This window comes from Pundamilia nyererei, unplaced genomic scaffold, assembly GCF_000239375.1.
Source record: "Pundamilia nyererei isolate P.nyererei 1_Seehausen unplaced genomic scaffold, PunNye1.0 scaffold00350, whole genome shotgun sequence".
Classification (NCBI taxonomy): Eukaryota; Metazoa; Chordata; class Actinopteri; order Cichliformes; family Cichlidae; genus Pundamilia; species Pundamilia nyererei.
In genome coordinates, this window is record NW_005187751.1 from 3,444 (window position 1) to 28,858 (window position 25,415).

The 25,415-nt window shown below is 38.6% G+C and overlaps 4 protein-coding genes and 1 non-coding gene across 5 annotated transcripts; 4 read left to right on the top strand and 1 right to left on the bottom strand.

The window, feature by feature from the left end:
- The first annotated feature begins 240 nt into the window (after nucleotides 1-240).
- LOC102194406 (interferon-induced very large GTPase 1-like) lies at nucleotides 241-11,762 on the top strand. Its single transcript, XM_013915700.1, has 6 exons — nucleotides 241-318; nucleotides 503-1,057; nucleotides 2,195-2,226; nucleotides 4,436-4,544; nucleotides 7,588-7,708; nucleotides 8,480-11,762. Exons 1-6 carry the CDS (start codon nucleotides 243-245, stop codon nucleotides 11,760-11,762), a joined length of 4,176 nt encoding a protein of 1,391 aa, XP_013771154.1. The 5' UTR covers nucleotides 241-242.
- Nucleotides 11,763-14,749: 2,987 nt separating this feature from the next.
- LOC102210401 (galectin-2-like) lies at nucleotides 14,750-17,277 on the bottom strand. The gene is made up of 5 exons (XM_005752244.1): nucleotides 17,038-17,277; nucleotides 15,894-15,954; nucleotides 15,673-15,752; nucleotides 15,278-15,449; nucleotides 14,750-15,053 (listed from the first exon to the last, which is right to left on the bottom strand). The coding sequence occupies exons 2-5, from the start codon at nucleotides 15,900-15,902 to the stop codon at nucleotides 14,907-14,909; spliced, it is 408 nt and encodes a 135-aa protein (XP_005752301.1). The 5' UTR covers nucleotides 15,903-15,954; nucleotides 17,038-17,277; the 3' UTR covers nucleotides 14,750-14,906.
- On the top strand, nucleotides 16,652-22,999 carry pick1 (protein interacting with prkca 1). The gene is made up of 13 exons (XM_005752243.1): nucleotides 16,652-16,801; nucleotides 17,290-17,363; nucleotides 17,580-17,691; nucleotides 17,908-18,036; nucleotides 19,109-19,175; nucleotides 19,309-19,398; nucleotides 19,469-19,522; nucleotides 19,645-19,707; nucleotides 20,002-20,135; nucleotides 20,346-20,438; nucleotides 20,528-20,578; nucleotides 21,209-21,353; nucleotides 21,478-22,999. The coding sequence occupies exons 2-13, from the start codon at nucleotides 17,323-17,325 to the stop codon at nucleotides 21,732-21,734; spliced, it is 1,236 nt and encodes a 411-aa protein (XP_005752300.1). The 5' UTR covers nucleotides 16,652-16,801; nucleotides 17,290-17,322; the 3' UTR covers nucleotides 21,735-22,999.
- Nucleotides 23,000-23,273: 274 nt separating this feature from the next.
- Nucleotides 23,274-23,346, top strand: trnar-ccu (transfer RNA arginine (anticodon CCU)). Its single transcript has one exon. It is a non-coding gene; the product is annotated as a tRNA-Arg (tRNA).
- A 183-nt stretch (nucleotides 23,347-23,529) lies between these two features.
- Nucleotides 23,530-24,674, top strand: plbd1a (phospholipase B domain containing 1a). The gene is made up of 3 exons (XM_005752245.1): nucleotides 23,530-23,698; nucleotides 24,268-24,490; nucleotides 24,583-24,674. Exons 1-3 carry the CDS (start codon nucleotides 23,629-23,631, stop codon nucleotides 24,668-24,670), a joined length of 381 nt encoding a protein of 126 aa, XP_005752302.1. The 5' UTR covers nucleotides 23,530-23,628; the 3' UTR covers nucleotides 24,671-24,674.
- The last annotated feature ends 741 nt before the right edge of the window (nucleotides 24,675-25,415 follow it).

Genomic DNA, 25,415 nt, shown 5'->3' on the forward strand with positions numbered 1-25,415 from the left:
TCGGAACTAAATTGTGTGCACATCAATGTTTCTGCAAAATTTAGGCGCCCTCGGGTGTTGAAGAACGGAATCACATGTTAATCTATTCTGTTAATCTATTCCTGAGGACAATGAAAGTAGGAAATAACCCCTAAACTGAAAATTTTCGTGCAGAATTATACTACATGTATACTTAAAAGTAGTACTTATTATTTCAAATACTAATGTTACATTTTGCTCTATTTTCCTTTGACTGTAATAAGATGGAAGATAACAATGATAACACAGCAGCTGGAGAGGGAGGAGAAAGTGAAACCAATTCTGTGACAAAGAACAAAGGTAATCAGAATTTTTTTAAAGAACATTTGTTAAAAATGTTGATGATACTACTGATTTGATAGTTTAAACTTCAGTTGTTTTTGTAATTTTTGTTTGTTTGTTTAAGAAAAGCTTTATACAGCTTCAACAACGCCGTTTTTATAATCTGTAGTGTAATCTACTGATGTTCTTGTGTTTGTTTCAGAGCTGCCTAAGCTCACACTTTTGTTAATTGGTGACTCAAACTCCATTGAGATTGGACCAAAAAACGTCTTACTTGACCATGAAAAGAGAAGAAACGTGGAAGAGTTTTCATCCAAACTGTGTGATTTGTGTGGTCGACACATCTCTGTCATTAACATGCTTGGTTTAGAAAACATTGAAGAATTCCCGGTAAACCAGGGAAATCATGCCTTTCTATTACTGTTACCATATGGTCTGCATAACAGCCATTACAGCTCGAGAGTTCCGCAGCTAGAAAGAGCTTTTGGGAAAAGATCGCTTCTTAATGTAATGACAGTTGTGACTCATAAGCCAGGTGAAAAATGTGAAAGTGCACTGGCAGACCTGAAAGCTCACAGCGGTTTTAATGAAAAAAGATTCCACACATGTACAAGATGCATGACAGATGCCAACGACATAATAGATCTGTTAGAAAAAATAGATGTCATGGTCTCTGAGAACAAATGCTGCAGTGAACGTGAAGAGCAGAGAGAACACCTGGACTGCAAATGTGACAAGGAAATAGGGATCAGACATGGTGAGATTTTAATGTGTATAACTGGATTAATTATTATATTAAAGCGAGGATTTGAACATTTTTGAAAAAAGTTTGGTAATTATATTTGTAGTATTTGGGTTTTTGAGGGAATGCTGTATTTCTTTTTAATTTTATGAACACTTGATCCTGAATTTGTCCTCTTGTGGAGTTATGTAATAATGACGTGAGATCTTATCACATTTTACAACTTTAATCTCAGCTTCACTCAGCTGGTTTCACAAGGTGGCAAAACATATCTTAGAACCCAGAAACATTATTCCTCCCACTTTCTTTCTTGCTGGGTGTGAGTGGAGTCCCCTGGTGGTCTGCTACATTCTCACAATGCTTACTAAATGAAAGGGTTTTTTTTTTTTGTTTTTTGTTTTTTTTTTAATTATTATAGTTTTTGTGTTTTGTTTTAGTTTGGTTTTTGTTTATTTTTTTCCTTCAAATGGGAATAAAATTAAAAAGCAGCTTCACTGCTGATCACAAACCACATACAAAATAATTAAGGACAAGACAGAAACTAATCACAGAATAAGGACTCAGGGTAATTAGAAATAAGCCAAAAGCACATAAGACAAAAGACTGTCAAAATAAGACATGAAATAACTATCACTGAGACCAGGCCTAAGACAGAATCTAAACCATCACAGACAGCACACTAGAAGAACAGAATGAGAATGCAAGAGGTGATTAACAAACATATTGTCAATTAGGTGAGGAACTTAAGGCACAGAAACCGGGAAATTAATAAATATATAAGGACTATAAACATCACACCATAATAACTAAGAAATAACACAAAAATAAATAACAATACAAACACTACACAAACATGATTAAGAATCCAAAGCTAGAGAAAACTCAAAATATCCCCAAACCTAAAACTCTTGGTCCAGTATTTTTTAAATATTTTGTAAAGACTTGATTTGTCTTTTCACAAAGTGCTCTATATCTGCAATAACATCATATAACTTACACAATTAATGAATACTGCAAAAGGAAAAAAATTAAAGGGTCGGTTGGATGAGAAAATTTCAACATATAAATGAATATATAGTAGGTGACTCTTGTGTTATAAAACTATGCAATGACCTGGTCCAATCTTTTTCTTCTTACATAATCCTTCATCAGAAGAGAGGGAGAATCTGACTGAAAATCTAAAGGTAAGATTATTTTTTTTCATGTACTTCACATTCATTACAGCAATAAAAAAATTTAAAGCCCTTTTAGTTCAGACTTTTTCTAACTGAAAAGTTCCAGCTTTGAAAGATAAAATTTGGAACTTTGCATATTTTTACTATACTGTTGTTGCTGTCTGTCCTGTTGATCTTAATTTTTTTTTTTTTATGTACATGGAGGGTCTTTCCGTACACTAAAAAAAGAGCATGTTGGATTTATTTAATTCTATAGTGGACATTGGTTGCACACAATTGTTTTGCTTTAGCAGAAACATAAACAACTTAGTCAAATCAACACAAATTATTCATATTAAATAAACCTGTGCATTTTTTGTTGATGAAACGGGATTGAAACATATTTAGATGAAGCAAGTTGAGGTCTTGGAATATTTTCATCCATCACAATTTTGTAATTTTATTCCAACACTATTCAATAACCTTTACCCCAATACTACTTGTTAGAGCCAATCTATAGAGAAATATTTTTGATACGGTTTCCGTTCTTATGTTACATGTTTGATTTTGTATAATATGTTGTTAGAGAATATATGCTGCATGTTTGATTTGTGTCGGGTAGGAAAACATTACGGCGCATGTGTGGTAGCAGGTCAGAATGAGCCAGGACAGCAATGGAAATGTGAGCTGCAGCAGCAAATAGTTTTTTGACCGTGACATCATTTGTTTGTATGTACGAGTCAGAAATAAATCTGGACAGCTCACATTAAGAAGTGGAAGAATTCTTTTTTCAAAGCTTGAGACAGAAATTTGCCACTACATTACTTGGCCACTTAAATACTACATGTTGTCTTTATATTACTTAATGTTGAACAAAGTCTAGAGTGTGGTTAACATAAAAAGCAATTGGATTTACAATGACTACCATCCTATCTTTATCCGGGTTGCAGAGGGGCTGGGGCATATCCCAGAAGTGAAAGGTTAAGAGGCAGGATACACCCTGAACAGTTTACCAGTCTATCACGTAGAGACAAACAACCATTTGCACTCACATTCATGGGCAATTTGGTATCACCAATTAACCTAGTTCTAATTTCATGACTTTTAACTGTGGGAGGAAACCAGAATACCCAGAGAGAACCCACTGCAAACTAGTGAGAATGTGGATTTGATCTTCTTGCTGTGAGGCAATAGCACTAGCCACCATGCCACCAATCCAGGCTTAATGAAGTATGAAAGCTATGATTTCTGTACGTTTTTGTCCTTGACAGGTTAAACCACAATAAATAGCGATAGCATACATTTGGTGTGTGTAGTTCTCTGCCACTTACAACTCGAGTGATTTTCCTGCAGTTTAAAATCTCATGTGATCTTGTGAATTTCACGAGTCCAGCAACTAACCACTCTGACTAGATTGTATCATGTCATCTAAACAAGAACAAATTAAGTTGTTGAATTTCTTATGGATCCTACATGATTTAATTATGTTCACCATAGAAACGTGAAATTATATTGTTCAAATTACAAGTTAAGACTTTTGTAAATGTAACAACCACCCAATGTCCTTTTTCGGTATACCGAAAAAAGTGCTGCTCGACTTGACTGAGATGGATGCCTTCCTCAAACCACAATCCAAAGTGCGTGAGATGAAATCACATGCAGTGTTGCAAGATTTAACATTCCTATATTATTGACTTACTTCACTCGAACATGATATGAACAATTCAATATACCCTCTCTGCATATCATGTAGTTTCTACACTATATAGTTACACTTAACTTTAAAGCATGAGGCACTTGTGCTGAATAAACGCAAGATGCTTACATAAATCCAAGAGATGGCCATTCTCTTTCATCATCTGCTGCTAATAAACATCCAACAAGTTCACTGTGAATCATTCCGGTTTGCTGATAAATGCATGATTTTATGTATGTATATTGGGACAGTGAACCCCCAGTGGCTCCAGCAGATCCCAGGAACAACATCTGAAGTCTCTGTCCAGAAAACCTTTCTTAGCCCTTGGTTTTTGTTGACCTTCTCACATCCCTTCTTCTGATGTTGCTATTACTTGGCATTGCTACATCAATCACAACAACCTTCTTACTCTGGTTTTCCACCACTACATATGCTGGATCTATTTTTTTTTCTGTCCACTCTGGTGCTGTAATAATGTGAATTGTCCAAGTGTTGGACTAATGAAGAATAAACTTAAGTTGTTTAAAATAATCCTTTTCATAGTGTGAGTCTTTGAATGGACCTGGAGTTGCTGGACACTCCCAGCAGAATGATGGCAGCGCAGGGGGAGAAGGTGGACACAAGACTGTATCAGCTGAAACTGAGGAGAAAGGTAACATCTTATTGAAGAATTACATTGCATGCTTACTAATTCAAAGGTTTTGTTTTTTTCTTTAACTTGTTTTTTTTTCCATATGGTAGAACTTACTGCTCTTGCTGTAACAGAATGAGGCAACAGTGTAGAGTTGGATGTTATTCTAGTCGTTGCCCTCTTCTGACCCCGGAGTTTGTATCATAGCCAGTATAAAAGATTGATGTAGTTTCGAGGTCAGAAAAATGAAGCCATTTTGAAAGTGCCTTAAACCATTTTCTAGCTGAAGACCTCTAATGGCAGTTGCTGTTGTTGCAAATAGACTTCCTGTTTCATTGATCTGTAGGAAATGGCTTTCTGTCTTGGCGGTTTGGCAAACAACTTGTCAATCTCAATTCATTACTAGAAAAGTGTGTGGTTTCGTAGTCATCCCCATCCATTCATATCACATCCAGGTTTTTGCAAATGAAATGCAACAAGTTTGCAAACAATCATCTTGAGCCTTCAAAATGGGACTTCTGAAACCAGTGGGCGAGATCCCAGTAGCTGTATCCATCTTTTTTACTGAATATAGTTTTCGTGCAGTTGATATTATGAGGTTTGTACCCCTTAAAAACATAGCAGAGGAAAGATGGCACTCTCTTCTGAATTTCTGAATTACAACTGCAAGCTATTTTTAAAATCAGTGATTTTCATGAAAGGGTGTATCCTTGGCAGCATGGTGAATTTCAATGTTTCACCATGAATTATAAAACTTTTCTGTGCTCTGTCGAATCTGCACTAAAATTCATAAACATGATGAGGGTCTCGTCCCAAACAGATTGATATGCTCGTTATCAGCAATAAGTTAGAGTGCCACCTAGTGGGAACGGAAAATGTAATTATTAGTGTGGATGCTGATTAAGCATCCACAATATTGTTCTTGTATTCTTTACTTTTATCATTATATTTAATACTTTGATCCACAGCTCCTTCCAGGTTAAACACATCTGACTCAAAAGTGGTCTGAACATCAGACCCTGATGATGCTTCAAGATTTTAATTTTGAGTTTTGATTGAACGGTATACCCTGGCGGTTTTGCACTTCTCCATGAAAAGGGAAGCAGTTTTTGTGGGTCTTAGACAGCTTGAAACGCCATGAAATTTGGCACACGCCTCGAATGTAATGAACATTTTAGCTTTTATTGCTCTGGTAATTGAATATTGGAAAATGGCTCCATTAAACCATCTATAAAATCTTTAAACATCTGCACCTGCACTAACTTCCATCTATGACTCAGAAATTTTGCAGCCTTGGAGCCATAAAAGCACATTAAAAATAATGTGAAATTTTGGTTGCAATTTTCACAGTTTTCAGACCTCATTTTAAACTAATACTCTTTGAATTAAAACTCCTCCAAGGAATTGCATCAGATTAACATGATCTTTGGTGCCACCAATCTAAAGATCTTGGGGATATTAAATTGCAAAGTTTTTGAGCTGGTGTGGCAGCATGTTGAATTTCAATCATTCACCACAGAACACGACATTGTCAAATCCCAATTATACATTGTCCAATATGATCCAAACTTTACATACTTGATGGGAGTCTGAGTCTCAAAACATCTATGTATCAGTATTAGGTCACAATTATTGTGGCACCTAGTGAAGATAGGAAATATAGAGTGAGTTATGGTCATCATCCAATCTAGATGAAATTTGAAATGCTGATTCCATCCATGATGCACACCAATGTGACATTTGATTAGTATCTACATTTCCATCTACCGGGCATAAAAATGTTTATGGTTTGTTGTGTTGCAAGGGCCTTTTAATCACTGCTTTCAGCTTCATTCGTCTTGTTTTTACTTCAGAGCACTGTAAAGCTGTAGGGATCATTTCAGAGCTTCCTTCTCAATTGTTGTTTTAGCAAAAGGCTTGGTATTGGCTATAAAGCATCAAATATTAGAAAGACAATGCAAAGCAGATGGGTTTGATAAGCATATGCATAGACACCCCACAACTGCACAATCTGGTCATAAATTCTGAGTATTGTGCTGTCATCTTCTTTTAACAGACTAGAGCTGCTTACACTTGTCAACTCTTTTTTCCCTTGTGTTTCTTGGGCCAATTAGTTTGTTTCTTAGTTCCATCATGGAGCCTGATTCATGCAGTCTGCTCAGAAGAGGTCAAATATAACTGATGGTCACAACATGATAAGAAGAAAAAACAAAAACAGAAAAAATAGTAGATGTCTTCAAACTTTGTACTGTTAATACTTCCATGGTGAATTAATCTCTTTCTCTCCATGTCATAATTAAATCTGTTGTGCAGGTGCCTTCAAGGATGTGAGTGGAAACAAGGATAAGGTCAGAAACATATACTATTTTGCATGATGTTAGTGATAAAATGTTATAATTTCTGCCAATTAGTAAATTTCATTTTTTTAAACTACAGACTTTTAATATTTCTGATGAGAGGAACAGTCAACGATTTCAAGCAGAAAGTGAAACACTGCTCAGAAGACTCAACCTTCAACACAAACAACAGAAAATGTCACCAGCAGACTTTCTTAAATTAGGCCCTCCTGTGAAACAGGGCCATGACACATCTGAGAAAGATCTAGCTCATACATTTATTCAAAGGTTGATGATGTTAGACTACAGAGCCAGACATATTCAGGTAAAACAAGACAATCCTGATTTGAGTTGTTCACAGTCTGTTCCAGTGTCTGACAGTGAAGACTTTGATGATCTATTTAGTGACAGTGTAGACTCTGATAACTCAATACAATCTCATGTGCATCCAATGGATGTTCAGATGGCAGTATTTCACTGTTCAGATAACTTTCTGAAGCAGAACCTAGTTACAAAGCTATCACAGTGTCAGTACGCCTTACCTTTGCTTGTCCCTGACCCAGTCACTATGGATACTGAATGTCCTCTGTGGACATTCAGGCAAATAACAAAAACATGGAAGATAGCTAAAATCAAAGATAATTCAAATGTTGTCAACATGAAGACAATGCCCATCTGCAAAGCTGAGACACCCATGGTGTTTTTCTTTCGCTTGGGTTCACTGCCAGTGTCAAAATCTCAGCTCATGAACACTTTGATCAATGACCGTCACAGCACCTTCTTCCACAGGAACTGTCCAGGTAGCACCAAATCTCGCCTGCTGATGGATGGTGTGGCAGAGATTGCCTGGTACTGTCCAGCCGGAAAACCCAATGACTCCTTTACAGACTGCATTGCCTTTTGTAATCTTCATGGTGATGCTCTGTCATTTGAAAAACAGCATAAGATACTGACAGAAAAATCATCAGTCACTGTTGTTCTTGTGCCAACTCTGGAAAAAGGCCAGAAAAGTACCACAGTAATCCAAAACCTTTACAAGTCACCAAAGCCTTTGATTATTCTCATTGCTGATAATGATTGTGGTGCTCTTCAAGTGAAAAAGAGAAAATACAAAATGGGTCTGAAAGACAGAAGCCAGTCAGATGTTTCTGAAGGATTGAAAGGAATTATCAGAAAGATTTTACATGAACCTGATAATACATCCTTCCAGCTTGAATCCTTGGCCAAAGTCCCTGGAGTCACAGTGGATGAAGATGATGAAGTCTGTCAAAAAGGGAAATCAGCTGCATTGAAAACAGTTAATATGCTTCAAGGGATGGACATTTCAAAGATCAAAGTTACATTTCTACCTTGTCAAGGCGATCTGTGGCATGAGTGGTGCAGAATAAATAAAGAGCTGTATCACCTTAAAGAAAACATTGAGAAGGAAAAAAGTCAGAAACAGCAGCAGCTGAATAAAATAAGACAAAATCAGTGCCAAGCTTCATGTAATGTACTGATGAAGTCATTCACAGAAAGCCTCTTGTCTTTGCGATCAAAAGAGAAGGAGTACTTCCTGAAATGGAATCAAATCTTAATAGATGCCCTATCCACAGATGATCTCTCTTTGATTCTTCAAAGCTATGATGAAAAGTGGACTGAGGTCTTGACTCTGAAGAAGAAACACGACAAATCTGATCTGTTAACAACCAAACAAACAGAGCTTGAACAAATCTCCAAAAAACTGCAGTCTGCAACCTTTGGCCTGGAGCACATCTTCAGAGAAATGGGACAGATCTATGAAGCCCACAGAGAAATACCAGCAGAGAGCAGAGCAGTAAAACCAAAACATACAAACACTGAGTGGGTTAAATACCCTGAACTGGCTGCAGATCTGATGATTTCAGGACACCCAGTGGAGCTGATGGATGGTGATGCAGGTCATGTGCCTCTAACATGGATCTCTAGTCTTTTAGATGAAGTTATCAAGAAACTAGGCGACCAGAGAGTTTTTGTGTTGTCAGTTTTGGGCCTACAAAGCAGTGGAAAATCAACAATGCTGAATGCCATGTTTGGATTGCAGTTTGCAGTGAGTGCAGGCAGGTGCACCAAAGGTGCCTTCATGCAGCTGGTCAAAGTGTCAGAGGAAATCAAGAAAGACTTCCAGTTTGACTATTTTCTAGTGGTGGACACTGAAGGACTTCGTGCTCTTGAGCTGGCAGGAAATACTACTCGTCATCACGACAATGAACTAGCAACATTTGTTGTTGGCCTAGGAAACATAACACTGATCAACATCTTTGGTGAGAATCCAGCTGACATGCAGGATGTCCTGCAGATTGTTGTTCAGGCTTTCATGAGGATGAAGAAAGTTAAACTTTCTCCCAGTTGTGTGTTTGTTCACCAGAATGTGACAGATATCGCAGCTACTGAGAAAAACATGGATGGGAAAAGACGCCTGCAAGAAAAACTGGACCAGATGGCTCAGCTAGCTGCTAAAGAGGAATCATGTGATGCTGAGTGTTTTGGTGATATCATTTCCTTTGATGTGCAAACAGATGTGAAATACTTTGCTCAGTTATGGGAGGGAAGTCCACCGATGGCTCCTCCAAATCCAGGCTACAGTGAGAGCATCCAAGAGCTGAAGAACATCATCCTGTCTAAAGCTAAACAATTTGCTGGCGTAAAACTGTCCCATTTCAAAAGCAAAATTCAAAACTTGTGGAACGCCCTGATGAATGAGCACTTTGTTTTCAGCTTCAAAAACACATTGGAAATTGCAGTTTACAGAAAACTTGAGGTTGAATATGGAAACTGGACCTGGGCCCTGAGGAGCAACATGCTGACTATTGAAAACCAGCTTCACACCAGAATTGAAAATGAAGAACTTGACAAAATTAAGCATAGTGATATTTTTAAAGAAATGAGCAAAACATCTGAAAAAATCAAGAAAGATATGTCAAAGTACTTTGAGGATGACAAAGACAACGAAATACTGGTTCAGTGGAGAGGCCAATTTGAAAATAAAATAAAGGAGTTCCAAGACGAACTGGTGAGAGGAGTGGAAAGAAAACTGGATGAAGTTATTCAGCAGAAGAAAGCTTGTAAAAAGCTGGATGATAAGAAGACAGACTTCGAGGACAAGCTGCTACAAAAGAGTGAAGAGCTCGCTCATCAGTTAAAAGACAAAGCAAAAGATGAAGAGAAACTTAAAAAACAGTTTGATGGTGTTTGGAGTGACTTGGTGAGAGAATTAACTACAAATATGCAACCCATTAAGGACATCAATCTTGAAGATGACCTGGCAAATATCCTTCATATCCTTGGTTTCGAATGGGGTCTTATAATTGACTCTAAAAAGAGTAGCAAATACAAAACAATATCCCAGGTCAGTGATTACACTGAATACGTAGTCCTTCGCAAGCACCAAAACACAAGAGGACAGGGGTTTGCCAGCCAAATGTATGCATATATTGAAGATAAAACTGAAAAACTAAAGTGTCACTTTAAAGGACTTCTTGAGCATGGGGACCAGGGACTGATCATATCACTAATAACCAGTGTTGAAAACCAGTCTCTTCATGAAATTATGAAGAAACCTGTAGCAACAAGAGGCTACAGTTCAGCTTACTTACAAGAAGTGGCCCAAAATGTTCAGCGGACAGTGACAGAGTTTGAACAAAACAAGAAGTATGCTTTCAAGAAGGAGTTCACAGTTGATCTCCTACTGTATGTATTTGACAGGGCAGCCACTTGGCTTTCAGAGTCTCACAAAATATTCACAGTGAAAAATGATGCACACACTTACTTGGAGAGTAAAAAACCACAATACTACAACATTTTTAGAAGCTTCTGCAAAGGAAACTCATCTGCTGTTGTGTTTGGAGAAATGATCTGTGAAAAACTGAAGGTTTCCATTGTTGAGGCTGTTTGTAACAAGACTGCCATTGATCTCGCTGGAAAGATGAAGTGCAGCTACCCAGCATTCAGTGAGAACAGACTGAACTTAGAGAAACATTTGTTGAAGTCCCTTGCAGAGAAAGAGGACTTTGATGCTTTCATCACCTACATCAGAAATCCAAAGAAGCAAGTACAAGCTTTTATCAAAGCGAGAGTAAACACATACATGTCCGGAGAATCAAAAGATGCAGCATTGGATATACTCAGGAAAAATGTGGAGGACATCAACAAACTTGTCAGTCAAGCTTTATTTGATGCAACAAATCAAGTCACAACACAGAACGGAGACATTTACATGTGGGTTAAGGAGTTTTCCAGGTTCCTTAAAGATAAACTGACCCTTGGTACCATCTCTTGTCAAAACTTTGGGGACATAAACAATTTTGACTTTCTTAAAGAAGAGATTGAGAAAGGTCTTATATCCATCAAAGAGGAGATGAATCGGCTTTCCCTGGATAAGATAAAGGAATTCAGACTGAGACCTGATCAAATCCTCATTGATCAGCTGTGTGACTGTTGCTGGGAAACCTGCCCGTTCTGTAGAGCTGTTTGTACCAACACTATGGAAGATCATGTGATTAAGGACAAAATTGATCACAGTTGCCCCTTTCATCGATCTAAAGCAGTCAATGGTGTGCATTACAGAAACACTAAGGAAATTAGTATTAATTTCTGCACAACAGAAGTTGCAAGTGATAGAAGCTTTTACCCAGATGGAGTTTCAGAAGAGCTTTTTCTTTATAAAGAGTACAGAAAAGCTGGGCCGAGGTTTGCTAACTGGAGCATTACTCCTGATGAGTATACATCGAAGTACTGGATATGGTTTGTTTGCAAATTTAAGAAGAGGCTAGAAGAGCACTATGGTTTAAGTTTCACAGGACGTGGTGAGATTCCCCCTAAATGGACAGAATTCACTAAAGAAGAGGCTATTCAAAGTCTGGATGAAATGTACCGTACACGCTGAATGAGTCAGCACATTTTCAACTCTGCTGAAAATCACAAAAGCTGTTCTCAGTTGATTATTCACAAAATGGATAATGATTACATATAATATTGATTTAAACATTTAATGTGAAGAATCAATAAGTGATTAAACTGGTAAAAAGAAAACTGCTTCATAGACATAAACACACAGGCAAGAATATTGGAACAATAATCATTTTGAGAATGCAGTGAGAAATATGTCAATGTTAATATTAAATCACTGTGTAATCAACAAAGTTTGTGATTAGGAAATTTTTCTCGTGTAGGAAAAGCAGAAGAATTTTTTTATTTATTTTTGAAGAAAAACACAAAGAGCGCCAATGAAATTATTGTATGTAAGGATGGTTTAAAATTGTATTTAATCATATCTGAAAATTTTTAACTTTAGCTCATGCAGAATACATGAATAGTGTTCTTCATACCCTATTTTTTTGATATTGTATGGAAGTTATATTAGTTTGCTAACTGGCTTATGTAATTTGAAATCACACCAATATTTTCTTGAGTGTTTCAGTACTGAAAATCCTATATTGTCTATATCCTTGAATGTTTTTGTATTTGCATTTTAAATTAGCCTGATTTTTAAAAAAATTAACACGAACAGAGAGATATTATATGCTTCTGATACATTAAAGCTATTTTTCTGCTGCTCCTGTCTCACAAGGGTTCACTGCACCAAATAGCTCCTCATGCTTGATTTTGGTTGAGGTTTAAGCCAGATGCCTTTCCTTGTGCAACCCTGAAAGGGTCTGTAGCTGGAAATGAACCAACAACACTTTTGTTTGTCAAACAAATGTGTAGATCACTACACAATGGAAATATTTTCTCTCAATTTAACATAGCTGAACATTACACTGAAATTGAGATTATTTACCTGGTGGTACATCCGTAATAAATGTGCACTGAGAAAAACTGAAGTGCCTCAGCATCTGCCAGACTGACCCCACAGCCAGTGATCTATCTGTGCAGCATCTATCCATTTTCTTAACTGCTGGTCTGATTCAAGGTCATGTGTTGCACCATACATACAGAATATTAGAATATTTGTTGGAAAGCATACCTTTAATGACATGTTTTGGTAAAAACATTTGGAGATTTTTCTTTGGTTATAACTGCAATGTAATTATCAGACTGATAATAAAGAGATGATGTTCTATTCTTCAAGTCGCTGATCGTCTGTGTCTTTTATCCAATATGTACAAAGCTATCACAGTTTACCTATAACTATAAATACATGATCTTAGTCACAGATGATAACTGTGGTGGAAGATTTATTTGCTGATGTCTTGATCACATATTTTAACTATATCACTTTAGTAATTATAGAATCACTACAAATGGAACTTATGCTCGATCCAACATACACAATGGGCTCGCTCGGGCCACTTTGGGGGTGGGGTGCCCTCGGCCTCTCAGCCTGGGGCTCAGTCGGTCACTCTGGCACAGCTGGCTGCCGGCGGAGCTCACGGGCACGTCACTGCAAGCTTCTCGGATGAGAGGTGAAACGTCTTCAAGTAACTTAAAGAAGTCCAGACGCTTTTCTTTGCGAGCTCCTTTGACTAAGATGACCTGGATGACTGAGAACCTTCACAGACCTCTAGCAGATCATTACATGAAGGAACCTTTTAAAAACAAGCGTGCTCATGCTCACAGGTGTACACACGGGTGCTAACACACACAAACTACACCCTTTTTGGCTCCTACCTCTAAGCACACTGTGCACTGTCGATCTTACGTGCTGCACAATAATGTTTAATATTTAGTATTTACTGTTATATTCACATCGCGATGATGTTGTTTATTATATTGCTCTCTTTTTTTCTTCTGCTTGTTCTCTCTTTTGTCTTTCTCAACAGGTGATCCAGGTGATTGATATATGTATTTTTTGTCTGCTTATTTTGTTGGTTTTTGTTTTTTGCCCTTAACCCCGTCCCTGTTTTTCTTTCCTTTCTTTCTCCCTTTTCTTTTCCCCAGTCAAGTCTGTCCTGTATTTAGCAAGTGAAAATAAAATAAAATAAACAATAAAAGGTGACTCGAATAGACCATTACGGCAAGGCTGGGATGGTTCATTTGGTAAAGTAAATCCGTTGGGCATCTTTCTTCACCTTTACACAATAATTCTGATGGCAAAAGAACCAAACGGGACAGGCAAAAAAGAAAACAAAAACAAAAATAACATACACAATGGGGCCATTGTAAGTTCATGGGAGACATTAAGCGGATAGTAGGGCTCCTTCTGGTTATCAGGGATGTAGATCTCTAGGTGACGGCTAAGCAGAAAACAAGGTCGTAATTCTCTCTCTCAGAGAGCTGAAGGTATAGACTCACTTGATGTGTTGAGGAATTTTCTTTGTCTCTGAGTTTGGTCAAAGCACATAAGACATGAGCAACCGCGCCCATTTTCAGAGACTGCTTAGGTGATTGACCAGAGTCTCTCCATATTGCAATATGTTATCAAACTCACTTCAAATCATGCTCACTGAGGTGTTTGCAGGTTTTATTTAAAATTTCCACAACATAATTCAGCAGGATTCCAATGCCAGATGGCTTTATTGATTTGACTGATATATGATATATTTCAGGGGTGGCCAACTCCAGGACTACTTTTTTGTTTGGAACTTAAAAGGCCCACCAATTAACCTAACATGCATTTCAAAAGAAGTTGGAAACCTATGGAGGCACAAGTAACATACAAACTCCACATAGAAAAGTGTTAACCAGGAACCCTCGTGCCCCACATGCATTTTGTATCATTTGGAGCCATTTTTCTCTGCATGTTTACATGACTATAAATAATTAGTTACTGGATTTAGCAAATAACTACTATATGTGCATTTTCTTCTATTGTTCATCATACTTTTACTCTTTCATGCCTCGACATATACTGTGTTTGTAAGAGGCTGCAAAACCTTAAAGATGACAAAACATGATTATTTGACTGTAAACATTTTATATCATTTTGCACAACAGGACATTTTAATCCACTTAAATGTATTAATTTCTCTTTATCTCTTAATGATTCTTCAGTCAATAACTGACTCTTATTGTAAGAATAACATTCAGACAGTCAAAACTCATCTATAACTAAAGTGTTAAACACAGCATCTGTTTACAGTTGTATCTCTTAGCAGATCTTGAAGGATTTCAGTTTAAAGTCTCCTGTGACTCTGATGTAGCTGATGGTACCCATACCAACACGATTTGGAAACTGGACTTCCTGTCCATCAGGAAGTTCCACTTCAAACGTGTCTTCAGCCAGTTTCAACACAATCTGAAACAGAAGAAAAGTTCATAAGCAAACATTTTTTCCAAAACACAATCAAATGCAACCCAACCTTCATCCCCCAGCTTAATATCTGCAAGAATATTAGTGTGTTTTTGTGTTTTATGTGGGTAAACCAAACATCCATTTGATCTAATCAAAAACCTTCTTGTGATATTTATAATACTCAGACACTCAGTACATCATCAATTACTTCGATCACATTCCCTCACCTTGACATCAGCACCCCTCTGTAGAGGGTTGTGAATTTCCCGTTTTTCATCGCCCCAGCAACCAGCAATCTTTGAGTTGCACACCAGCACAGCACCATCAGTGTCATCATGGAAACGAGGATTGAAGTGCAGTGCCAGGTCATCTGCATCACAGCCGAGATCAATCTGGAATCTGTTGATCAGAGGTTGTACAAACTAGGTTTTAATATCAATGGCTTGCAGAGCTTTGAACACATGATCACACAGTGGAGTACAAGATATAATATAATTTGTAAAAGTCCACTTTGTGCTACATTAGATTTTCCTACTGCAGGATTGACAGCATATGTAGCTTTCATTCAGTTTATATCGTGACTGTACTGAAAAAAGAAATGTTATGAGTTTTATTAGCTTACCTCTCTGCATCATGCAGAATTACCCCTTTTATTTTCAGCTCATCTCCGGCTCTCAAATCCACATTCTTCAGTTCGAGTTCCTGAACACATGGTTAGAATATAATCTGAAGAAGTCTTGAGAATGAAATAACTTTGCATTTTCAGTTTTGCAAATAATTTATTAAAGGGTAAAATGTAGTTAATTTGCTGACATGTAGTGGCATACACAAACCTAAGCTTACCATACTCATACTGGTTGCTGGTGAACAGTCCTGGATGATGGAGTGTCAACAGAGGTACAGTCTACCGTGCCGGGAGAAAAAAGGTAAATGGGGTAACTGTGAATTCTAGTTTATTTATGATGCAAGACATGAGTTTTAGTAAGATTCTCTTTTGACACTGACTCATTCAACATCATACTATATTCAGTACAAGCACCACTCTGTTTAATCACCTGCAACAGCAAATTAGTATATGAACAAATTAGTGTGATTTTTGTATTTTTCATTGGTATTAATTTTGCATATTAATGAGGGCCTTCAATATACTGCAGATGACTCTATAACAAAATAATCTATACTAGTGCACCATACCCACGCAATAAGTCTATTTCGCAACAATTGTTTTTGTATGCTTGACATTTAAAATGATCCACAAACAAGATCATTAGTGAAATGTTCACTTTTTCCATCAAAACAGATCTGTAATAATATTATATCTGACAAATTTCATGCAGGTGCAGGTTGACACTCTAACCACAGGATGGCAGTAAAACGCGTAGTCTAAATTAGAAACAAGCGAATCCTGGAAGGACTTTAATTAAATCTGCTAAAATACAATTACAGTGTTTTCATATGAGCTGATGAGAAGTTTAAAATAAATAATCTGTATCATTTACACTGAGGAATATAGAATTATAGACTGTAAGAAAAAACTAGAAAATGATTATCCAGTCCTTCCTTTTGTAATACGTTTTAACAACAACTTCCGTCACCCTGCCGGAAGTGACAAAATAAAGTAAATAGAAGCTGTCTTTAGATCGAGAAGTTGAGATAATTGCGAATAAAAAGGGCGATTCAACAAAAGATATTTTGATTTTATGCACACTAAAGAATATCTTTATGACGACTCTGTGCGACGCCTAAGAAAGGTAAATTGTTAATGGCCTGCTGACGTTTCAGGGGACAACATTAGCTAAATGCACCTGCTATTAGCCTACAGGCTAGCAGCTAATAATCCAAGTTCCTTACTGACCTCGGTCACTGTAATGAAATCTAACAGTGACTGGTTTGTGTGTGAATGCAGATATATTAAGTGCAACAGTTACATTAATTAAAACGTATTTAAATGGTTGTTGTTGGGATGTTAGCATGCACTGCGGGTTACCAGCTGTTTGCTCTGCTCCAGCGTTTCCTCACTGACTCCACAGCGATTAGATTTCCCGCATCAGGAAAGCAAAGCTACCAATTTGGTGATTTTCCGATAGTCCATCTGACTATAAACTACTTTTAAATTCACCGGTAGCTCAAACTCTTAAACGTGTTCTGATTCTCACTCTTTTAATGAGCGTTTCTTTGGTTTCTGATCCCTAGATCCAGTTAAAACCTTTGATTTCTGTTTTATTGTACTCTCTCGCAGGTTTCACAGGGACAGGAGTGACGCTGTCCTGCAATGTTCACAGATATGGACTATGAATTGGAGGAGGACAAACTGTGAGTCATTAATTTCTCTACCCACCCCGCCGAATCACATATGCTTTTCATACATTATAAACATAAATCATTATTAAACATCTAAAACAGTAACTGATAAGGTGAATGCCTTGATATAAATTGTGATATAGATCCCTGATTACAGAATGTCCCAGAATAAGCTGAACAAAATGCTTCAAAGCTCAATTAGTGTGTTTTTTTTCTCTGTCTTAACAGGGGGATACCAACAGTGCCTGGGACTGTGACTCTGAAGAAAGATGCTAATAATCTTATAGGCATCAGCATTGGTGGTGGGGCTCAGTACTGCCCTTGCCTCTACATTGTTCAGGTGCACACAGAATAATTTATTATGACTTTATTTATTAACATGTCATCGATCACCAGATGTTTCTATCATGCTGTAAATGTTATAAGACTGTATCTGTCTCAGTTTGCTGCTGTTTAGCATACGGGTCATTAAAGGCAGCTTATCGCCTCTTATTCAGGAAAAATAACTGTACTTTGTCACGGTACTTTTTAAAATGCGGTTGCTGTTGCTTTGCAGGTGTTTGATAACACACCGGCAGCTTTGGATGGGACGCTGGCAGCAGGTGATGAAATCACAGGTGTGAACGGGAAAGCAGTCAAGGGCAAAACTAAGGTGGAGGTGGCCAAGATGATTCAAGCTGTGCAGGTACACTGACTCTGAAAGTGGGAGGTTATTAAAAACTCAGCATTACTCTACTGACCATAACTGCTATTTAACATTGAATATTACCAGTGTGACAAAAATGCACACAGTTTAGAATAATAATACAGTCATTTTTGCATCTGTAGCTACAAAAACTCTCACCATCTCCATACACACTGAAGAAAAAGATGCATTTGACTGATAGCTTTATTAGCCTTTTCAGATTTTTGGTAGTTGTTGTGATGTGATGATTATTTCCATGGATTATTTTGAATAAACTAATAGTGTCATTGCAGTGAAAATCTTATGACAGCCTTGTTGAAATAATGATGTTAACATGAGCCCTATTATTAAACTCTTGTTTTTAACCTTTTAAACCTAAAGACAGCGACTCTTCATACTCACCCTCACCTCTGATGACCAGTGCCCCATAATGAAGAAAAAAAAGAACCAAACCACAGCTTTACTTGCATGTTGAAACACTGTGTGTCAGTTAAAAGAAATTTTGAAAAGAATTCAAAGATGACTCACTTTTTTATGTCCAGCACAGTCCAACAGTTAGTGAGATATGAGCCCACCTTCCCACTGTAGACAGGACACTGTAGGAGTGACTTCACTGGTTTGCTAAGCTGTGCTGAAGAGGTCGGGACAATAGCCCGTAGCATGTGGCGTACCATCACCAGTGAATAGTGGCGCTGTTGTTTTTGGCATCTTTTGTTCACAACCCAAAAAATTCCATGACTTCCTGCGTGGTGGGATAAAGATGGGGTTCAGTGTGGGATTAAAAGGATTAGGTGGTGTTGCTGCTGCCCGTCACTGAAAATACATTTCACACTTAGCACCATAAATGTTGCACATTATTAATTTTAACTTATCTACTAAGGTGAAATGTAACTTTCTTTGAAGCATGCATAGCAGTGCTTTGTACTGCATTCTTGCATAATCTCAACGAAAGCTAAAACAGTTCTATTTCTTATATTTAGCACTGCTACAATAGATGCTCTTCCTTTCACCATCCTATATTTACATTTATTTATTTATTTGGTTCATTTAACTGTTGATCCTATTTTCACAGGGAGAAGCAGTGATCCACTACAATAAGCTGCAGGCTGATCCAAAACAGGGGAAGTCTCTGGACATAGGTATTTATATTTATGTTACTTCCTTTTGAAGCGTGCACTGCAGTGCTGTGTGCTGCATTCTTGCAGAATCTCAACAAATCGTTTTCACTGCTGCGTTAGTTTGTGTTAAACATTGATATTTTATGTGTTTCAGTGCTGAAAAAAGTCAAACATCGACTCGTAGAGAATTTGAGCTCAGGAACAGCGGATGCTCTTGGACTCAGTCGAGCTATTCTATGCAATGGTAAGACTGCTAGGATGGTAACTGCAGGTTTGTTCATATCTACTTAGATTTAACTCATTCTTCTTTACAGATGGACTTGTCAAAAGACTGGAAGAGCTGGAGAAAACGGCAGAGCTGTACAAAGGTAAAGAATGATAAGATTCTTTACCTAAACAAGTTAATCATGTAGTGTGAAAACTCCATAATCACAGATATGAGAGAGCTTTTAATCCACAGAGACGCTGTTGTTCTCTGTTTGCGTTGCAGGGCTGATGGAGCACACGAAAAGACTACTGAGGGCGTTTTTTGAGCTTTCTCAAACCCACAGAGGTCAGTCACTATATCCAAAATCACAAACGAGAAAAACAGTATTACACCAGTGGAATAATCCACTCTCACCCCCAAGTGAAAGTTTGCTGTTGTTTTTTTTTTTTTTCCCCAATAAAGGCTAAAACCTGGTGGAGCTTTTAGTTGAAACGTGACCATAAAATGAAGAAAAATCTCATGTTTTCATACAATGTCTGCTTGCTGATGGAGTTGTATTTAATACTTTTTGTTTTCTAACTTTAGCAGATCTTTGCTCGTAGCTATATCTGAGCGGTTTCTGGTTTTGTCCCTTTGCAGCATTTGGAGATGTGTTTTCTGTCATCGGGGTACGGGAGCCCCAGGCTGCTGCCAGCGAGGCTTTTGTGAAGTTTGCTGATGCTCACCGCAACATTGAGAAATACGGCATTCAGCTACTAAAGACCATCAAACCTGTAAGCACAGATTTAATTTATGCTTTGAGTCATTCATTGTACTAAAAGTGCACACATCAGTTAAAAACATTCATTTTAAAGAAAGCTTTGGAAAATTCTGTCTGTGTATACTTTATATTGTGTTCCTTAAATCTGTCAGAGTGAAATTTATTATGTAAGATGTCAGTTTTCCAGTGGATGTTAGATTTTAAAGTGTCTCTCGTTTTGCAGATGCTCCATGATCTGAACACGTACCTTAATAAGGCCATACCAGACACCAAGCTCACCATCCGCAAGTACCTGGATGTGAAGTTTGAATATCTGGTGAGACCTGCGGTGCTGTCACTCCGTTTACTGAAGTTCACTGTCAGCCTGTAGGTTGAATAACAGGACGGGTTTTTTGTGTCTTTCAGTCGTACTGCTTGAAGGTGAAGGAAATGGATGATGAAGAATACAGCAGCATCGTGAGTCTGTTACTGATTTAATTATATCAGTATGATATTGACAGTTGATGTAAAACTGACATTTTGATTGCAACATTTTCTTCCTGTTCAGTGTGTCAGATTATTCTTCTGAGGAAAAATTTGACCCCAGGAAAAATAGAACCGAAACCTGCTACTTTTTGAACGTTCTAAAGCAGAAAGATGAAAACATTAGAAAAACTGACTGTAAGAAGATGGAACATCACATTTGTATCTGCAGACTCTAATATAGATGCCCATCTTTAATTACCATGAGATCATTATGTTCCTCTCTCTAGTTATAGGGATGGTACCTTGAAGTATGAAGCTGCTTGAGATGACTGCGTTTAATCATGTTCTGTTTTGTACACAGGTGTTAGATTAGAGTCAGACTCGGTGATAACAGGTGTTCTTTTTAAAAGGTGTAGATTTACCATCTCAGCATGACCGCCTCTATATCCTTCATGCTCACAGTCAAACTTTAGTTCACCACACTGATGCAGCAAGTGCAAGGTTCTCAATTTCCCATAAGCACTCTGGGGAAGAACTGGCTAAAGGAGCAGCTTTCCTCAGATTTCCGCAGCTGAAAACATGTTTGATATGAACCAGTAAATCCTATTTTCCTTCTCACAGGCCATGGGGGAGCCTCTGTACCGCGTCAGCACTGGTAACTATGAGTACCGTTTGGTGCTTCGGTGTCGGCAGGAAGCCCGCGCCCGCTTTGCCAAAATGAGGAAAGACGTCCTGGAGAAGATAGAGCTGCTGGATCAGAAACACGGTCTGTTCTTGCTGTTTTTCACCTTTAGCTATTCCCTCCTCTGTCCTCCGTGGCCTGTAAACAGATGCTGAGGATTTAGTAGCATCAACATGTTGCTTTTGTTTTCTTTCTTCCTCGTCTCCAGTTCAGGACATCGTGTTCCAGCTGCAGCGCTTCGTGTCGGGAATGTCACATTACTACAATGACTGCTACGCCGTCCTGAAGGAGGCAGATGTGTTCCCCATCGAGGTGGACCTCTCCCGCACAATGATCAACTACAGCAGCCAGCCGTTCTCCTACACAGACGAAGACGAGGAGGAAGAGGGAGGCGGAGAGGGAGGAGGAAGCAGTGCTGGCAGACAAGCAGAAAACGGAGCGGAGAAGCTGATCGATGACGAATGAGAATGCCCGCATGCGTTTGTGTTTACTATCAGTTACATTTAACGTCTACACACTCAGCAGGCAGTGATCCTTGCAGCAGAAAGCAGCTGCAGGAGTGGTTAACACTGTTCACACAGAGAGGAATACTGATTAGAAATGCTGCTATGATACTGTATGTGGGTGTTTTTACAGTTATTTCTGTGGATTGTTAAAAATTCTATAGCTTTACGGTTACTTTATGATATTATTTACATTTGCAAATTTTCACTTAAAGAAAATCATTTATGGTGTCTCATAAGGTCATCACTGAAGGAGTGTGAGGGACACAATCAATTGAATGAAGCTTTATTTTGTTGTGAGTGATGTGTTTGGGTTTTAATGTTTCAGACTGGGATCTGTAAGCATATGAGGTGTGCCTTTGCTCTCTGTACAGTGAAGTGTACTGGGTCTGAGCTGTTTCAGTGTGGATAATATTTATTTTCTTTGCTGCAAAACCTGCTGCATCTTTGACTTTTATTTGTTTATCTGCTTGAAATGATATCACACTCTAAATGTTTGTCACTGCAGAGAGAAATTCTCAGTGCAACAAACCACTGGATAATTTTACAACATGTCAGGGTGTTTGTTACATTCAGCCTTTTTCCTCCATCTTTGCACATTTTAAGTTGTCCGACCGAGGTTCTTTTTTTTTTTTCTTTGTCTAAGGTGTCTGTTTTATCTTCTCGGGCAGCATGCTTCAGGTGGAGTGTTCACATTCCCCTCACTACATTTGCATTCCAGCTGTGCCCTCACAGTATGATGAAGAAACTAAATGGATGCACAGCTTCACCGTGTTGTAAAAAGGAATTTAAGAAAAAAACACTAGAACTGTGTAGAAAAGAGGTGTAAAAGCTCTTTTACTTTCTGTTTTATTTATTGTGTTTATCAAATTATATCTGAAAATTTATTAAGGAAAAGTTAATCTGATAGTTTATTAAACTGTTCCAAAACCTATCACTAGGGGGCAGTGTCGCATCAGCTCTTAAATGTTTCTTTTTGTTTCTCTGAATGCAAAGAAAGGGACCCATTGTTTGTGTTTCTTAATTTTCTTGGTTGCTTGCTTCGTACTACGTCATAATGACTTTTCGGAACTTGACTAAATATATGATAATTTTAATGAATATGCTGTCAGTTTATTTTCTATTTTAACTTTCTTTTACCTCTTTTACCTGTGGCATAGGGTCTGTGCCACATGAATTGCGCAGATGCACTGTCCGTGACATTGTAATATATCAAATAAAGTAAATCCAAATATAAAGGAGGGTTGTGTGTTAAATATAAGAATGTAATCTCGAAGCCTCTATGAATATGGGGCTTTTGCTTTCAGTTGTAAAACGGAACGGAAACATGCCAGCTGCGCAGAAAGAATTCTCTTCGCTGTAGACTCGTCATGTAACTCTGAACCTTCGAAAAGCTCACACAGGCTCCGGACTCAGGCTCTGGTACCTACGATATGAAATCGTCGCAGGGTGATTGTTATAATCTCTAAAGAGTTTCCTGTGAGAGTCACAAAGCCATACAGCCCCAGTGGCCTAATGGATAAGGCACTGGCCTCCTAAGCCAGGGATTGTGGGTTCGAGTCCCATCTGGGGTGGAAAGTTATTTTCTTTCTTTCCTTGTCTCAAAACTAAAAACCATGTACTCTTGTTTACCAACTATCTTAGTTGTTCCAGGAGCTTGTCTCGAAGTGTTTTCACGTGTGCGTACTGTTCCCCTTTTCCGCTCCTGGCCGCAGCCTATCAGGAAACGGAGCTCGCGTCACCTTTGGACTTTCCTTGCATAGAAAAGACAGATTTCCTCTTTACCCGTGCCACTTCTGTTCGAACCATTTCTATGTCCCGCAGCAGTTTTAGTTTTTAGCTCCATTCTCGCAGACATGTCTCCACTAAATTGCTTACATGCCTGTCTTTTATTCATCGTGGCTGCGACCTTCGCCTCTGCTGACAGTAAGTAGGACGAGTACATGAGAAGTCACTGGTGATTGTTTAAGGATCTGAAGAATCAGAATGTCTTTATTGTCATTGTCGCAGGTACATCCAAAATAAAAGTGGTATCCGATCAGTGCATCATCCATAGAAATATAAAAATCTAAATTAAAACAATAACATTTAATTAAATCACTAAATAAAATAAATAAAGTGCTAATAAGAATAGTATGAGCAAACATTCCCACACACATGCTTCAGTCAGTGCATAGATCATTTCAAGAATGGCGTGATGGACATTTTTTAGTAGCAGCATTCAGACATGTTATTGCGGTTGGGTAAAAGCTGTGTTCGATTCTATTTGTCCTTAAACTAATTGCTCTGAACTGTTGCCCTTGGGCACACAGTACAAACAGGGAGTGTCCAGGGTGTGAGGTGATCCAGTGATCCTTTGGTCGGTATTAAACTTTCATTTTTGTTTGCATCCATTAATTCATCACAGCAAATATAGAAAAAAATCCCTAAGTAGAGGAGCTGGGATCTGTGCCTCCCTTTTTGTTTATATTTTCATTATGTTGATGTCTTCTCAGAGCTGACAGCAGCCACTGTGTACTGGGACCCCGATCACAAGCTTGTCAAGTTAAAGGAGGGGGTGATGGAGGTCGAGGGGGATGCTTACGGGTTCCTGAATGACACCCTATCCAGTACAGGCTGGAGCGTCCTTGAGATCCGAGCAGGGTATGGAGAGACTCCTGAAACGGATGAGATCACTTTCTTCCTGGCTGGCTACCTCGAAGGCTTCCTGACTGCCCAGTAAGTGCTGTCAGTTCTTATTATAATCTTATTTCTTTCACTCAAATTCTGAGTCTGGGCATTTTGTACTCATTCTTCCTTTTCTTCCCGAGGCAGATGATGGACCACTACACCAACATGTACCCGCAGCTGATCACCGAACCAAAGATGCTCGACCCAGTTCAGAAATTTATGGAGTGAGTCTGTTCCCTTTTCCTTTCAGAGTTACAACCCGAGCAGCAGAAATGTCACATCTACTTCACAATCTGTCATCTTTCATATCCTCTTCTGAAAAAAGTTCAACCAAACATTTAAGCACTCTCAGCGTTGGCATTCAGCCACTCTTGACCACAACAGAGGTGTGGTCAAGAGGCGGGGGAGAAATATAGGAGTGGTGGAGAACGAACTTAACCTGCGTGTCTATTGTCTTGCGTAGTTTGGGAGATGATGATGGGTCGGGTGGGCTGCTGCGGGTTCTGTGGGCTCTGGTCCGGATGGGCCTGGGCCCCCTGGCCTTTGTGGATTCCAGAGAGCGGGGATGCCTCCGTGGGCTCGGTCCACTCTGGTACAGCTGGCTGCTGGCAGAGCCCACGGACATGTCACTGAAGCCCCCTCTGGCTTCTGCTCCTGGATGTCCTTCATGCCCTGGGGGACGGGGCTATGGCTCCCCACACCCTCTAGCAGATCGTTTAATGGAGAAACCTTTTGAATACAAGTGTGCTCATCCACACAGGTCGCGGACAGGTGTACACACGGGTGTTCACAAACACAAACTACACCTTTCTTGGCAAAAGCACATTGTGCGCCATCAGTCTTGCGTGCTCCACAATAACATTCAACATTGAGTATTTACGGTTACTTACATTTAGCCAGATTATTGCGACGGTGTCGTACTTATTATATTGCTCTCTTTTTTACTTTCTTTTTTTCTCTTTTTTTTCCTTCT